Here is a 14,901-nt window from a genome sequence, read left to right on the forward strand (position 1 = left end):
GTACTTGAGCAATGCATTTTAATTTTGTACATTGCATTCTTACATATTGTGTTCCTTCCACAGGTAGAATATGCAAACAACACGTCAACAGAATATCTTCACTTATCTTTTAATGACGGGAATAAGTTATCCAGCTGTAAAAGTTCAACAGTCCAGTCTGATCGTAGCGAGTGACGCTAACGGCAAAGTACAACGTAACTCGTACGAGAAGTAGTTTCCGTTCCATGCGTTACTAAACCGTACCTGATGTGAAGTCCCGAGACCAGCACGATGCATCTATGAAAGTGCGGTTTGTCAGTGGAAAGAACTAGAAAAGACTCAGATATCAGAGATCATCCCACAATAACGTCGACAGAATTAGCTGCAACACATTAGCTTGGAGGCAGTGCAAAACGGTCAATGTAACAGTCTTATCGCCGACATTGGATTCCCTGCACCTTTAAGTCGTATTGTCCGGCTTAAAGGTGCACCGTGTAACTTTCCTGGTGGAGAGTTCCCCAGTGCGTGTTTAGCGTTAATCTCTCCAGTGACAAGCCATTGGCGCCATCAGGCCATGTTATACGTCAGATCTGTGGACAAGCAAGCCTTCATAAAACGAGACAAATACACTTGTTTTAGGTAAAAATGTCATAGAAATACCTCAAGGGAAATGATCAGCCAGTGCAGTAAGTCAGTGAACTTTACTTATGAAGAATTATTGAAATAAGCTTAATAATGTTACTTATTTAGCGTTTATTTAGTAGAAATGTCTAAAGCAATATGAATCTAGACAACAACAAAAAAATAATAATTTGACTGGAGGGAATTAATCTTGGTTCGATTTATAAAATTCTCAGAAAGTATTCAAGAAGTAAATAACAAATTCAGGGGAAAATGGGACAACTGGATTATACAATAACATTAAATGGTCACACAGAACTGCTATGATACTTCAAGGTTGCAGTTTTTTTTAATCCTATTTAACATTTAGCATATTTGTACTGGCGAGTTTGTAATTTATATATAAAAAAGTGATAAAACATAAGTAAAAGTAAATAATGCAAGACGTTTAACTTTTGTATTGCAATTTGAATGCTTATTTTCTTGTTCTGCACAGCACTTTGAATTACTTTGTGCTCTACAAACAAACTCACCTCGTGTTACCTTAACGCTGTACAATAAAACATTTCAGAGCATGCAGACGAGCCGGAGGAAAAGTTACACTGTGCACCTTTAAGAAAACATCGTCCGTCACTTTATTTCGCACATTATATTCACAACTCGCCGTAAACATCAACCAATCCTAAGCGCAAACACGCAAACAATCCCCTGTCTGTTATCGTATGAATGCCTACCTCTGATACCAGCGACGGGGATTTACCCATAATCCTTTGCCTTTCTGCTCTGCTGCTTCTACTTAGCCCCGGGCCACTTCCCTCTGGTGGCACCGCTCCTTTGCCTCGCTCACGCTTTCACCCCAAAAACAACCTCCAAACATGACTTTTCTGAGTCACTTTCCCCTTGGCCATATTTAACTCGGAGTAACAATGTCAAAGGGGCAAATGCACTCGCTTGGATGTTCAACCCTTCTCAAAAGACTGTTTGATTCAAGACGTCGGGAGGCTTTGTCAAGTTTGTCCTTATTCAGTGCGGCGTAACCTTGGAAATGTCCAAATATTTACAACATAATAAATAAAAACAGGATTAAAACTCGTCCGCTATGTACAATGTGCATTCACAGCCCCATGAGGTTAGTTTGAACGTGTTTTTAGCAGCTTTTTTTCGACAACTACAGGACCCAGAGGCAGCAAGAAGAGGAAGAGCATTGAGAAGGGGGTCAAGCGCCATTGTTCCCCGGTACCTATGTTCCCCGAGACCTGGGTTAGCGTCAATATGTTGCTATATTTTATGCTGTAAAACCATACATTTATGCACAACGGTTGGGGATGTGGAACCTGAACCAGTAGCCTTTTCTGTAATTTGAGGAGGTACCGTAATTCCCCCGTTCATAGAAAAGGGGGAACGTCGGTACCGGGGAATATAGGTACGCACCCTTAGGAAGTATTAGCTGTTAGCGGCTAGTGGTGGCATCTATGCAGTGGTGGATGACGTACTCAAGTTTTGAAGTACCCATTGACGAGTTGACTCTATTTCACACTTTTGAAGCGTCGAATGTAGCGATATTGATAAAGAATTGTACATATTTGGTCAGAAGAATTGTCTAGCCATTTTGATTTATACATTTTGTCAGAGTAGAAAGTACATATTCCTGCTCTCAAATGTAGTAAAGTAAAAAGTATCCGTACTGTACTATTACTTTTGTACTTTTGTCACCACCACTGCATCTGTGTTAGCCAAGCGTGGACTGAGAAAAGAGTGGTATCACAAGATAACTGCTCCATCAAAAGTGGTGGTTTGAGTTCTCCATTGCGCGTCAGTGGCCTCTAGGCGCGGGTGAGCAGGTGGTAAATGAATGATGGGGGTTTGTGGGTGCGTGGAGGGGCGTGTGGGGCCCCTCAGGGATAGCCATCATCCTCCAGACTGAGAGCCACGCGCTGCAAACACCAGATAAAGACACGGTTACACAGCAGGCGGTCGAATGAGGGAGAAGCGAGACGCCGGGTCTTTGATGGGCGGAGCATCGGGCTAGCCACATGTTGTAAGTGCTGTGTGTGAAGTGAGTAGGTACAGGATTGCAAGCTATGGCAGTGCAAGGATAATCGCTTTACTTGACCGTGTGCAGGAGCATTAATCGACAAAAACAGTAAAGAGGTGCTTTAAAAGACGCTGTTGAGTTTTTTTCTTCTTATTTTAAATCAAGCCAATTCAAATTAAAGTAAGAATTAAAGTCTTCACTGCTAAATTGTACTGGGTGGTCTTTAAGAGAGTAAAGAAAAATGACTTCTAAGGTGAAACAGTAATTCAAACTCTAACACAGTCTACAGCAGGGGTCGACAATTATATTCCTCCGAGGGCCATATTCGAATCCAGGCAAGTAGCAGAGGGCTGGCCCGCAACCATTTTTATTAAATATCAAATAAAATATAACTTTTCTGCCAAATATAGGCTACTGAATATATTATTTAATTCATTTCACGTCATCTTTATTAAGGATACAAGTGTAGAAAGATGCCTAAGGGCAAAATAATATATATATATACATTTTTATTTATTTTTTTATATTACTTTGCATGTTTAATGGCCGGATTATAAAGACAAACGGGCCGTAGTTTGCCCGCGGGCTGTAGTTTGCCCACCCCTGGTCTACAGAGGGACTTTCCATAACATTATCTGCATTTTTTTCTTTTAAACAGAGCAGGGAAGTGAAATATTGTGGTCTTGTCACGTTTCCGGTACATCTTTCCCTCATGATGTTCTGGTGATGTGTCTTACTGGCTGATTTATACAGGTTTTGGCTCCGTTCTCGTACCCGTGTTGGTGGTGTAGAGGATAATATCTCAGGTACTTGAAAGCTGAAAGAGCTTTTGTCCTTATCTACTGTCCAGCACTGTCTTCTTACAAATGTAGGTAATGACCGTAAACCAGCCGACAAGGCCATCACCATGACTTCATGTGACTCATTTGAGGAGCCGAAATATCAAGGTTTACAAAAGAAAACCCTTGAAATGGTGTGTTTTTAAGAACATTTTTGAGGATTATTCTCCTTGAACTGTCATAGCTTGAAATGATAAACACCATAAAAGTGTGTTGCCGGCATCACTTCTCATGATTAAATAACACAAAAACATTTTATTTCCAGACCTAATTTGAACCGTACAACCCTGCTCCATGAATTAACGTTCCAAATGGATATTTACTTGGTCTACAAACACAAAGAACAGGTGCACTGACTTACGTTTTATGCAAACCTTAATCTTTTTACTCATCCCTCTCTTCTTTTTATCTGTGACCTTCCTCTTGTCCTCCTTCCTTGTTATTTCCCCAGTCTGTGAGCAGAATCCCGCACGCTTGCACTTGCTTTGGGCTTAGTAAAAACACCCCACAACCGTCTGCCCAACCTTATGCCAACCCCATTTTCCCCGGCGCTCCGAGATACCGCAACGCCATGAAAAACAAGCACAGCGATAGCTAAGGGAGCGCGCATCGACAGCAGACAAAAGCCGCCCATAAAACAATTAAAGGAACGACACAACCATCACAGAACCACATCGGGGTCTTCTGCGCACGGGGGTCCGCCGGGGAGGCTCGCGACTTCGACCTTGAATCGCCGTATCAAACGCACACCTGTTTTTTGTGCACGTGTGGGCGCGTTTGTCTCGGTGCCAGCAATACCCAGAATTCCTTGCCTTATTTTCTTCCCTCTCTCTGGAGCAACACAAAGAAATCTGTGTTACTATGCCAACCGATCAAAGCGTGCCAAGCCCCCCCCCCCTCACCGCCCTCCTTTTGGTTTTCTCATCACCCATAATCCCTTTTGGCAACCTTTTCCAACTGTTTGCTCTACTGTAAATGCGAAATAAACACCATACATGTCTCTATGATAAGCCAATTAAGTACATTGGATTTAAACCATTTTCGCGCCCGTGTCTGCGTTGCATTGTAGAAAAAATGCAGTTATTTTTCTTCTACAATGGAACGCTCTTGGACGAATGAGGGAATACGCCGTGTCTTGCGTTGCCAAATCCTCCGAGCACCTCCGCGTCGTTCAAGCTCATCTTCCCCACAAGTGCTCTTGGAAGAATGGGGCAGGCGGGGATAACACTCCAGACTGTCCTCGGGTCCAATCAACGCGGCAATTCCATACATCATGTCTCATCTATTCCCCGTCTCGGAAAATAAAATTCATATGGCACGCTGGAGCAATGTTATAACGTTACCGACCGACCGCCCACTCCAGAAATCCAATTTGGAGCCATATTGTGGTATCGAGTATGAGAGAATATAAAGGTAATTCTCTCAAAGCTGGGGAGGATTTCAGATAGGCTTTCGAAAATTTGGAAAAATAGATGAGGGCTGGGAATTTGCGCATTTCATTTCCTTGCGCTGCAGTTAACATTATTAACCCTGGATCCTTGTTTCTGCCAAATCTCTCTCTGTACAATTTTAGAGGAATTGGCCATACAGCAGCCATTGTTACACTGTTTTCCAAATACACAAGAACTAATTAGGTAAGAAATCAAGACGGCTGCTGGTTTGATTCCTAGAATACGTGTCAACTGTAGAAGAATAATGTAGCTAGCAATGGGACGGACTTAAGTGAGGCAGATGTCGCTTTAGGCCAATCGCAGTCTGAAATTACTCATGTACGTAGAGGTGGGCATCATATTGACAAAAATGAATATCTTAATCTTTTTTGGAGGATTCTGACAATGTCAATCCAATATAAATGTTCTTAGACATGTCTTTTAGTTGGGTTTTCAGTATGAGACAAAGAGAAATAACTGAAATGTTGGAACTTTTTGTGGGTAATTTATATTTCAAAGGTCAAAACACAAACACAATACATTTGATTGATTGGCTTCTACTTTTTCCATTTATATTGTTAATCATCTCTTTTTGCTGCAATTTTATATTTCAAATTTGCATATCCTCAAAACAACATTCACCATATTATCAATATTTTCATAATCTGCCCACCTCTACTTTATTCTGGAGTAAATAAGCTCCCTCTCTGCTTTGAGGTGCTTTTTTACTTTCCATTTCCTCTCTGGAGACCTAATAAATGCAGAAAAGTGCACTCCTCTCTTATAAAAGTACCCCTAAACAGCACTCTGTCGTCAAATCTGGATCAAATGAACGGATACATTAACCCTAACACAATGATTTTACACAATGGGAGTTGAGCCTCACTATTGTCTTAATACTTTGCACAACAAAAGCTCATTTCTTTGCTATATCCACTGCATTAGCACACTGTTCTCTGTCGGATCCAAAAGCTCTGCGCTTACCACATGTGGCCTCTGCTTTGTGTTGTGGCCATTTATGAAAAAGATAGAAAACCGTTCGAAAAACACACACACAAAAAACGTGGCGTGGTGGACATGGGTGCGGTGATGACGAATGCGTGTGCTAACTCGCTCGCTGAAGATTCATATATATCAATGATGGTTGTGAGTGGCTGGTGTCTCCCTCCGCTGCGGACTTGGGCAAACCGCACGCGCCTCATCCAGTTCTTTGCCTGGACCCTGAACGAGTCAAACTTGCTCGTAACCCTTGCCCAGTCACTTTTTGGTCAACATGGGCGCTCCCGAGTACCAGTGAGAGTTGTTGTCTGCGATTCCACCCCCGAGCGGCAGCGCTATGAACGGCTGGCTGTGACCGCCACCTACTGGAGGGTAGACGTGCCCGATGGACTCGCTGTGCCGCCCGATGTGGATCTCGTCGTCGTCGTCCTCGGTGGTCTTGCGGTACACGGGGTTGTCAAAGTTCATGCTCTTGGTGTTCTTGCGCCGCCAGTTGCGCCAGACCAGGTACCCGCCCGTGCAGAGGAGGCCGATGACCACTGTGGCAAGGATAGGTACTGCATGTGGTTCACACACAAACACACAGAAGACAACAGGACACGGCGGGAGCGTTAACACAGCCCAGGGGACACACGGCGGCAATTCAAAGCACTTTCATTCTTGCAACAAAAGCTCATGAAGGCTCAGCGTGTTCGGCTTTCTTTTTTAAAATTAGCCTTGCAGTTGAACGTGTCGGAGTGTGACTTGCAAAACAAAAGCTGAACTCCCACACGAAAACATTAGAGGCGACATAAGTGGCTAAGAGGAGTTTTGTAGCACACTGTATGCAAATAAGAAGTGCTTGGTTTTGTGCTTTGTTGACTGGAAAGAGCAGGAACTTAGAATGATAATAATAGTTGTAGAAACAGAAAGCTGTGTTATGAAAGTAAGAAATCTGTCTGTTTTATTACAGTTAAACTTTGGGGGTTAAAGGTGCACTATGGAACTTTTCAGTGGAAGGTCTGCAGCTTGCTTATCGTATCTTGGAATATGTATGGCAATAAACACAGATATCTCCTTGTAGAAATGAGAAAAGTTACATAGTGTACCTTTAAAACTGAGGCATTATACGGTCTAAAAATGAATCAAATAAAAAGCTAAATTTCCCTCAGTCACTAGCCAATTTAAAATAACAAAATGCAACTTTCAAAGCGACCACTTTGCTGTTCTTTTTGTGACTTGTTTAACATGTAGATCCCAATTTTCATAAACTAAACATAAACAATTGTCATAGACACTGGGATGCAATTAGTATTGATAATAATACAGCTTCCATTCGTTTCTGTTTATAATGTAATTCCGTGCACAGTGAGAGTCCAGCTCAGCTCAGCAGTGTAATTAATGTGTGTCGAAAAACACCAGTGGAAATAATGAGCCTTCATTTGCTTCTGTCAATCTTTTTCTGGTCTTTCATTCAGAGAAAATACAACAAATCTGACATACATATGGATGTGTTTGCCAGTGTGCACACAGTTTCACATGCGCAGAAAGAGAAAAGGTTCAAACTAATGCAGGCATGCACCAGAAAGGAGCAATAACTATAGGTTGTCAAAAAACAGATTGTCTTTGTGCTTAGCTTGTGTCCACTTATAGTTTGAATAAAAAAGAGGCCAAAACGACAGAGTCTCAGCTTCAAAAAGAGCCCGGCTATTTCTTTATACTCCAAAAAGTTCAGGAAGAGCTTCAGTTTGATTTGGAGCCCATTTTAATTGTGCATTTTGATAAATAAATGCAAAATCACATACAAATCACATAAAAAGGAAAAATCCTCATTAGCTTAAACCCACATTGTAATTTTAAAGGAACTATTATTTTGTGTTGAAATTATCATTCTACGGTCAAAATATAGTGTTTCTTATAATCAGTAAATATTGAGAATCAAGCCTTTTCTTTAGTATCAAAACTGGACTGGAAATGTTAGTATTGTGTTTAAAGTTTAAAGTTAAATATTCATTTTTATCGTTATTATCTTAAAACAATGCTTACATATACATAATCTCAATATTTTGGATCACAGGCAGCGACTGGAGAGACAAAGGCGTTTTTTTGTTATTCCAGATAAACCAGCCTCTTCCTTCTGATTAGCATATCGCCATGGTAACCTGGACGCCCTGTAGGAAGTCCAGATAGTAACGTCCAAATCAGACTTCTAGCAAAGCATAAAACAGTTTGTGCATCTCCTCCCTGGCGCACGCAGTATAGTCTAATTGCCCTTTAGTCGACTCGCCCCCCGAGATCCCTGGGAAATCGCTCCGGAAACCCCACGCACTCTTTGTTCTCGCGGCTTAAAAAAACATCCGCTTCTTCCTCTCTTCATTTAGAAATTTTCAGTGCAATTAGGGAGCCTCGCTTGGCTTAAACGCTGCTAATCGTCGGCCTCTGTCCCCTGGTGGAAGAACTGCGCGTGTGGCCGTGGAAGACCCCCAAATCTGGCCCTTGAAGATTTCCGACAATAATTGATGTTTCAAAGCTGCCAAAATGGAGGATGGGGAAGATTTATGGCCGTCACATACAGTGCAACAATAAAGGAATCGTATGAAATGGGGTTTGAATTCTCTTGGGCAGTTCTAATGACCAGATCTCTTATTTGCCTGGAATAAAAGACAGAAAAATGGATTTGCAATAAGCTTCCATGACTAATCAAACAATTAAAAATGGTGCATCTCAATTAGTGACATATATGAGAGGGATTTAAGAAGACGCTCTCAGCAAGTAATAATATATGCATTACATTGGAGATTTTAATCTAAGCTAATGATTATATTAGTCTTGGATGATTGGAAAAAGTCTGTGCTCTGTTACTGTTGATGTTTTCTGGAGATCTTGATTCTTTTTAGATTCTAAAACTTACATTTGTCAGACTTATTTGGCTTAAACTAAACCAGGATAAGTGCGATTGTCAGGTGAAAGCCACAAGACTAAAATGGCAAGTCTGTGAACATAACTCTTTGGATATTTCATTCATAAACAATTATAAAGCCTCCTTTCCATCTGAAACTATAACATCAAATTATAGAATGTCGTTGATGCAACCTGGTGCCTATAATATAATACGTTTTATGGTTAAATTTAGCTGTTCAATAGATTTAACTTTGTCTTAGGTGTGTCTCACCACATTTTGTATTAGTCAACTAATTATTTTTCTTTCCAATGCCTTCTGCTCTGGGAAAATCATACTTCTCCTCCTGCGGCACCGATGTTCGTTTTCATCATTTTTATTATCAATACTGTGTGATTGACTGTTGTGTGTAGATTGTGTTGGCTGCTACCTTGGCCGGGGCTTGTAAAAGAGATTCTGAAACTAATGGGATTTACCCGATAAACAAAAGTATTATTAGGATTATTCATAAGCATTTATATGCACAACGGCAGAAGGGAGAATACATGACGTGAATTAGATGGAGTTTTGAGAGTGACAGAACTTTTAATTGAATCAACTTGTTCACTTATGAAGATGCAGTTCACTCTCTGTTGAGATGCTAAACACTTTTGAGAACTTTTTGTCAGCGTCGTAGCTATTTTTGTGAATTAATAAACGTCTTTAGTCGATCAAGAAAGTCATACTTAATTTATGATGATTTATAGTTGCCAGGATAGGCTTCAACCAGCAGGAAAACGTGAAAAAATAAAAGGTTAGTGGGGTAAATGGGTCAGACAGATAAATCCAGGGCACAGAAGTGAACAGGGGCATTAGATGAATACATAACAGTCGGTCTGAAGTGATGACGAACCATGACTGGATTCACTCATTTGTTCTAATCTCTTCTACTGAAACGTCTCATTATCCATTGCCCGGCTCATGCTTGATAACTCGTTTCACCGGCTCTTTACGGACCACTGCTGCAGGTCACGGAGCCGCCGGCAAAGTTAGAACGGACACAATTCTACAAGGTTTTAGTCAAAATTGAAGAGACTTGTAATGTGGAAACGTCAAGTGAATTCAGTAGATGGAAGATTAAGTGGAAAAAGCAGTTATTACATGATGTAGATTACATTCATGGGATTTATTACGGTAATCCATTTATGACATACTATTTAATATTATCACTATATATATTCATTTCACTTTTTTTTAAATCAGGACAGTCAAATTCTGGAGTCCCCAATAAAGAAAAACTTTTGTAAAAATACCATTTCAATTTGTTTGCATTGAATCCATTCATGCCATTTGAATTAGTACATTTTTGTTGTAACATATCTAATTTATTGTTGTTTGACTTTGCAAGTTTCATTCCCTTTAATATTTGGACATACAGTCTTATGCATTAATGTGGCTTTCACTGGCTTTAAACATGCTTTCGTCACCTTGGGATTAGTATTTCATATTTTCCAACTTAAAATAATGTCTACATTTTGAAAACAAACCCCACCCTCTGCTGTCAGCAGTGAGAATTACCAATGACAAGATAAATAAACAAAGCCCTTAGGCAATGTGACTGCAATGCTAATGGAACCAGGCGGAACACAATCTGAGAACGTGTCCAGTGATGGTTTATGCATTTAAAACCTGTGCAGGAGTCCAGCTTTCTACACTGTAAATCCAAACAAGTTCAAGTTTAGTTCCTGCTTTAGTTCCCGTGGATACTCAATAAGAGCATAGTAATGTTACTCACTATCAAGGTATAATCATTTTTACACTATGTGAGTAAAATCAATGACTTAACCCTAGTAAATGTTACTCTTACTTGAATAAAGAGTAAACTCCCCATTTTAATTAACGTCGGGTAAACTTACAACAATTTGACTAGTGAGGAATACTATTTGGGTTTACAGTGCACCCATGACGCAACAATCTGGGGAATATTCAAACGGAGTGATTTGTGAGGCTCTGAGATGATGACCTCGATTCATGAAACAAGCGTAAATGAAGCATCATACAAATCCAAGTATGTTTTTGATGCAAATACAACAATATAACATGATTAAAAGCTTAAAAAAAGTAAATTTAGCACAACGTGTCTTTTAGTCGGATAGTTAGAAGTAAGATTAAGACACTGAGCTACCAAAATGACAATTACCGTGTTAGTGTAAGTGTTGTGGCGCGCCGATAACAAGGCAAAAGCTTCGAGTGCACGCAGCGGTTAGTAATAATAAGCAACAAGCAAACGAACCGCATAATTGGGTAAACGGACTAGTTCGCAAACCACTCACAGTCGCACAGCCAGGCATGCATCGCCGCAGTCAACCGCAGCGCGCGCAAGAGAAGCAGACACAAAATGGAGGACGAGGAGGGAGAAGCACACAGCAGAGACGACGACACGAGGCCCAAGTGTACTCACCGATGGGAATGACGATCCCCAGCACGGCCACGGTGATGTTGTTCCCTATGAGGTAGTGATCGCTGGCAGCTGTGACAAAAAAGGGACAAAAAAAGAGAAAGGTTTAAACTCCAAACACGTGCGACAAAAGCACCCGGCTGGAAAGTTAAAACATTATCGTAAAACTAAAGACAGCAAACCCATCCGTCCGTCCATGCGTGAATGAAAGAGGGAGACGTTATTTTCAGGGAGACGCAGGGACAAAATGAAATGTTTTAATGCAAAAGGTTGTTTGTGAAGCGCAACTCAGCATCACCGGAGACATTAATGCAACAAAAGGAAATGTGGGAATGTGTACTTCCTGACACAATGTCTCGAAGTCCATGTTTTATACAAGCACCGGCTGTAGAGCGTTATTGGAATTTGAATGCGGCAGATATTGTGTGTTAACGGTGCAATCTCAGTCGTTAGTTCCCTGTTGTGATGAAAAAATATTGTCATAAGTCATTTTCAGATAATTATTTATTCCCAGTCCATTGGATTATTCAAAAACATCTTAAAACAGAGTAAATGTCTAATTACAAAGTGATAACGCTTCGAAAATACAGTATTTTGGTCTGTGCGAATAATCACATTTTGACTGAATTGTGATCAAAACATTGGGAACTTTTTAATGACAATCCCGTGGAATCAAAGCATGTGGATCGAAGCAGAGCTCAGTTGAAGGAACATTGGATTTTACCTGTATCGCAACAATTCAGTCTGCATTGTATACACAGAATGTTCATGAATTTTGTCTTTTAGCGTCATCATTTTATTTGAATACATTTTTGTCCACCTCCATCATTTACAAGCGCATCCATGTGTGGGTGAGGCATATTCTTCTCGTCTTCATTGTCCTATTGTCGACGACTGAAGATCATCGCAGCGTGGACACGGGGAGATTCTTAAAGCGAATAAAGGCACGTCTGAGCACTAGCGTCGCACCAGATGTCGTCGTCCAGGCCTCGCTCTGGCGCTTGTAACACTGGCACATGTCGAGGGAGGTCGGGCCACAGCTGAGGGGCCGAGCTGACCAAGTGCACCCAGTTGAAAATGATGACGACGGCCTGTGGCTCCGGAGATGCGTCTGCGCTCATGCTCCGCACCTCCCTCTACAATCCCTCTACCGTCCCTCTTTCCCTGCACACTCTCCTCTCATTTGGAGCGCTCGGGCTGTGGAGCCGCCTGAACGCCTCTGAGGGCCACAGAACATGCTCTGGCATCAGGCCCAGTCTTTAAACAGGGACGTGCCTGAAGAGAAGACGGCGAAACAGCCACAGAAGACACGGTCTCGCTGCCTTCACTCTGGAAACATATTCTGTGGCATGAACGTGTAGCAGAAAAAGAAGAGGCATTATTTGGAGATCGCTTTTTTGACCACTTAGTATCTTATTTCAAATGTTTCCAGCTGTCAGTGCTCAAGTATATACCGTATTTTCCAGATTATAACTGGAAATCTTTACAGTTTTAGCCGGGGTGTGACTTGATGTGTGATATTATTTGTTATTTGGAGTTGTTTAGAAGTGACACAGAGGAAGAATAATTCAATGGATTTAGTGATTTGGGGTAAAACTGATGCTTTGGTAAACTCGTTATCATGTTCTTTATGCTATAGTTATCTGAATAACTGTTAATATGTTACGTTAACATACCAGACACTTACCACAGTTCTGTCTGTGCGTCATGTAGCTGAAGGTGTTAGCGTTAGCATACGTACACCTATTCACCATGTTCTCTAATCTGTTATTATTTTAAATTGTATTTCAAGATGTACTTCGTCTTGGATTTTATAAAATAAATTTCCCCCCAAAATGCGACTTATGTATGTTTATTTCTTCTCTATTATGCATTTTTTGACTGGTACTCCGGAAAGTATGGTACATTTGGCTACTATTTAGTATAAGAGTATTGTACTACTATGTTTGGGCTTAAATATTAACGTTATGATTTATAATGATATAAAAAACTCAAATTGATGAAAGAGAGATGAAAACAGTTAAAAATGTGACTCTGCTTCTGGAAAATAGTTGCTTTTAATAAATTATTGTTTGCACTGTATATTATAGGCTTTTATTTGACAGTATTTGACAGAGCACAGGAAATGGGCTTGGGTTGGAAATGGCGTTTTGGCTTAAAGATTAAATTATGAACTGGACGTTAGCCATCCATTCCCGCTCATTTCTCACCCATGTGACAATCTATCAATCTTAGTTCAAAATAATGAACTAACGGGAAAAAAGTTGCATATTCTCTGTGTTCTACCACTGAGCCGCCTGGTTTAGTACAAAGTTAAGTGATTTTGAATAGATATTAATGTATCCATTGTTTGAAATGTGCAGAAAATAGGTCAGACACAGTGATGTAACGAGATTAACCTTAAAGTGGGTCAAAAGTGATACAAACTGGATGATCCCTAATAAACCCCATTAATCTCTTCAGAATGAATGAATATCAGAAACTGATTTGAATACATTTATATTTGAATCTTAAATGTACTGTAAAACAAATGTATCATAATAATATATATATATTATTTAGACAATATACTGTAATTTTAAATACACAGCACGGTAATAATAATTTCTTTAAAACTACCATGTGATATTGATCATGATATTTCTAAAACTATCCAGGAAACATACAACTGTTTTTCCCCTTCAGTATTGATGCTTATTCAAATTAGTATGTTGTTTTGATACTAGTAATCATTAGTACTGTATCTGGGTCTTGATACTCTAGTCATTTACAGATTTACTCGCAGTATGGTAGGGTATTATATATACGCTATCCTACAATTCTGCTTACCGTATTTTCTGCACTATAAGGCACACTTAAAAACAACAGTGCAGCCTTATATATGGATGAATTCTGGTTGTGCTCACTGACCTCGAAGTGATTTTTGTGCGCTACATGTTTTATTTTGCTTAATGCGCCTTATAGTCAGGTGCGCCTTATATGTGAAAAATGGTCACAAACAGACCATTCATTGACAGTGCGCCTTATAATCCAGTGCCCCATATAGTACGGGAAATACGGTACATTTTGAGTCATTTTATAACCCAGTCTTTACAAACTTGTTAGATTATCTTGTTTGGCAGTTATTGTTCGCGGACAATGCGTCGTCAAGCACCATTTTCGTCGGCTAAAAGCTCGACTGGAACAAGACAATGACTGACGCACACTGCAGGCTCTTGCTAACGGGAAGAAAACCACGACGGAGAAACAAAGAGAGAAAGAGGGAGGGTCCGGCCCGTCTCTCGTTAGCCTTGACAACTGTGTTCCACGCGGCGCGCTGGGGATCGTCAGAAAGCGGCCCCGCGGAGACACTGGCAAGAGCGCGGAACGGCGAGAAAGAGAAGAGCGCCAGAGGGAGAAGGTCGGACTCAAGACACCAAAGGAAATGTTCCATGTCCTGGTGTGAAATCCCAGCTGTGCGTGTGAGGCGGGCGGTAACGGCAGGACTCCGGCGCTCGGCGTGAACACGGGCGCCGCTTCTGTGGCGCCGCATTCATCTCGACACATGCAATAAACTGACTCTATGATTGTATATGTCAAAATGCAAAGTTTGAAATGTATAACACGTGCGCAACTCTCTTGTTTGATATTGTAGTTTGTTGTATTTCAAGTTTGAGTGAATACATACGGTAGCTTTTCCCTTA

General features: G+C 40.7%; 1 protein-coding gene across 2 annotated transcripts in view; it reads right to left on the minus strand.

Annotated features, from left to right (window-relative positions):
• Window positions 1-2,236: 2,236 nt before the first annotated feature.
• lrp8 (low density lipoprotein receptor-related protein 8, apolipoprotein e receptor) overlaps window positions 2,237-14,901 on the minus strand; it is a 255,901-nt gene continuing 243,236 nt past the window's right edge. The window contains exons 17-19 of one of the 2 annotated variants that reach the window (XM_072439163.1): window positions 11,222-11,290; window positions 6,270-6,442; window positions 2,237-2,534 (exon numbers count right to left, since the gene is read on the minus strand). In XM_072439163.1, coding sequence (XP_072295264.1) covers window positions 2,496-2,534; window positions 6,270-6,442; window positions 11,222-11,290 — 281 coding nt within the window. In that variant the 3' untranslated portion in view covers window positions 2,237-2,495. Of the gene's footprint in view, window positions 2,535-6,026; window positions 6,461-11,221; window positions 11,291-14,901 lie in introns of those variants that run through there. The other variant, XM_072439161.1, reaches the window with a different exon arrangement.

The sequence above is a fragment of the Eucyclogobius newberryi genome, unplaced genomic scaffold (genome assembly GCF_026437365.1).
Source record: "Eucyclogobius newberryi isolate DKJ021-1_F unplaced genomic scaffold, fEucNew1.0.hap1 SCAF_9, whole genome shotgun sequence".
Lineage (NCBI taxonomy): Eukaryota > Metazoa > Chordata > Actinopteri > Gobiiformes > Gobiidae > Eucyclogobius > Eucyclogobius newberryi.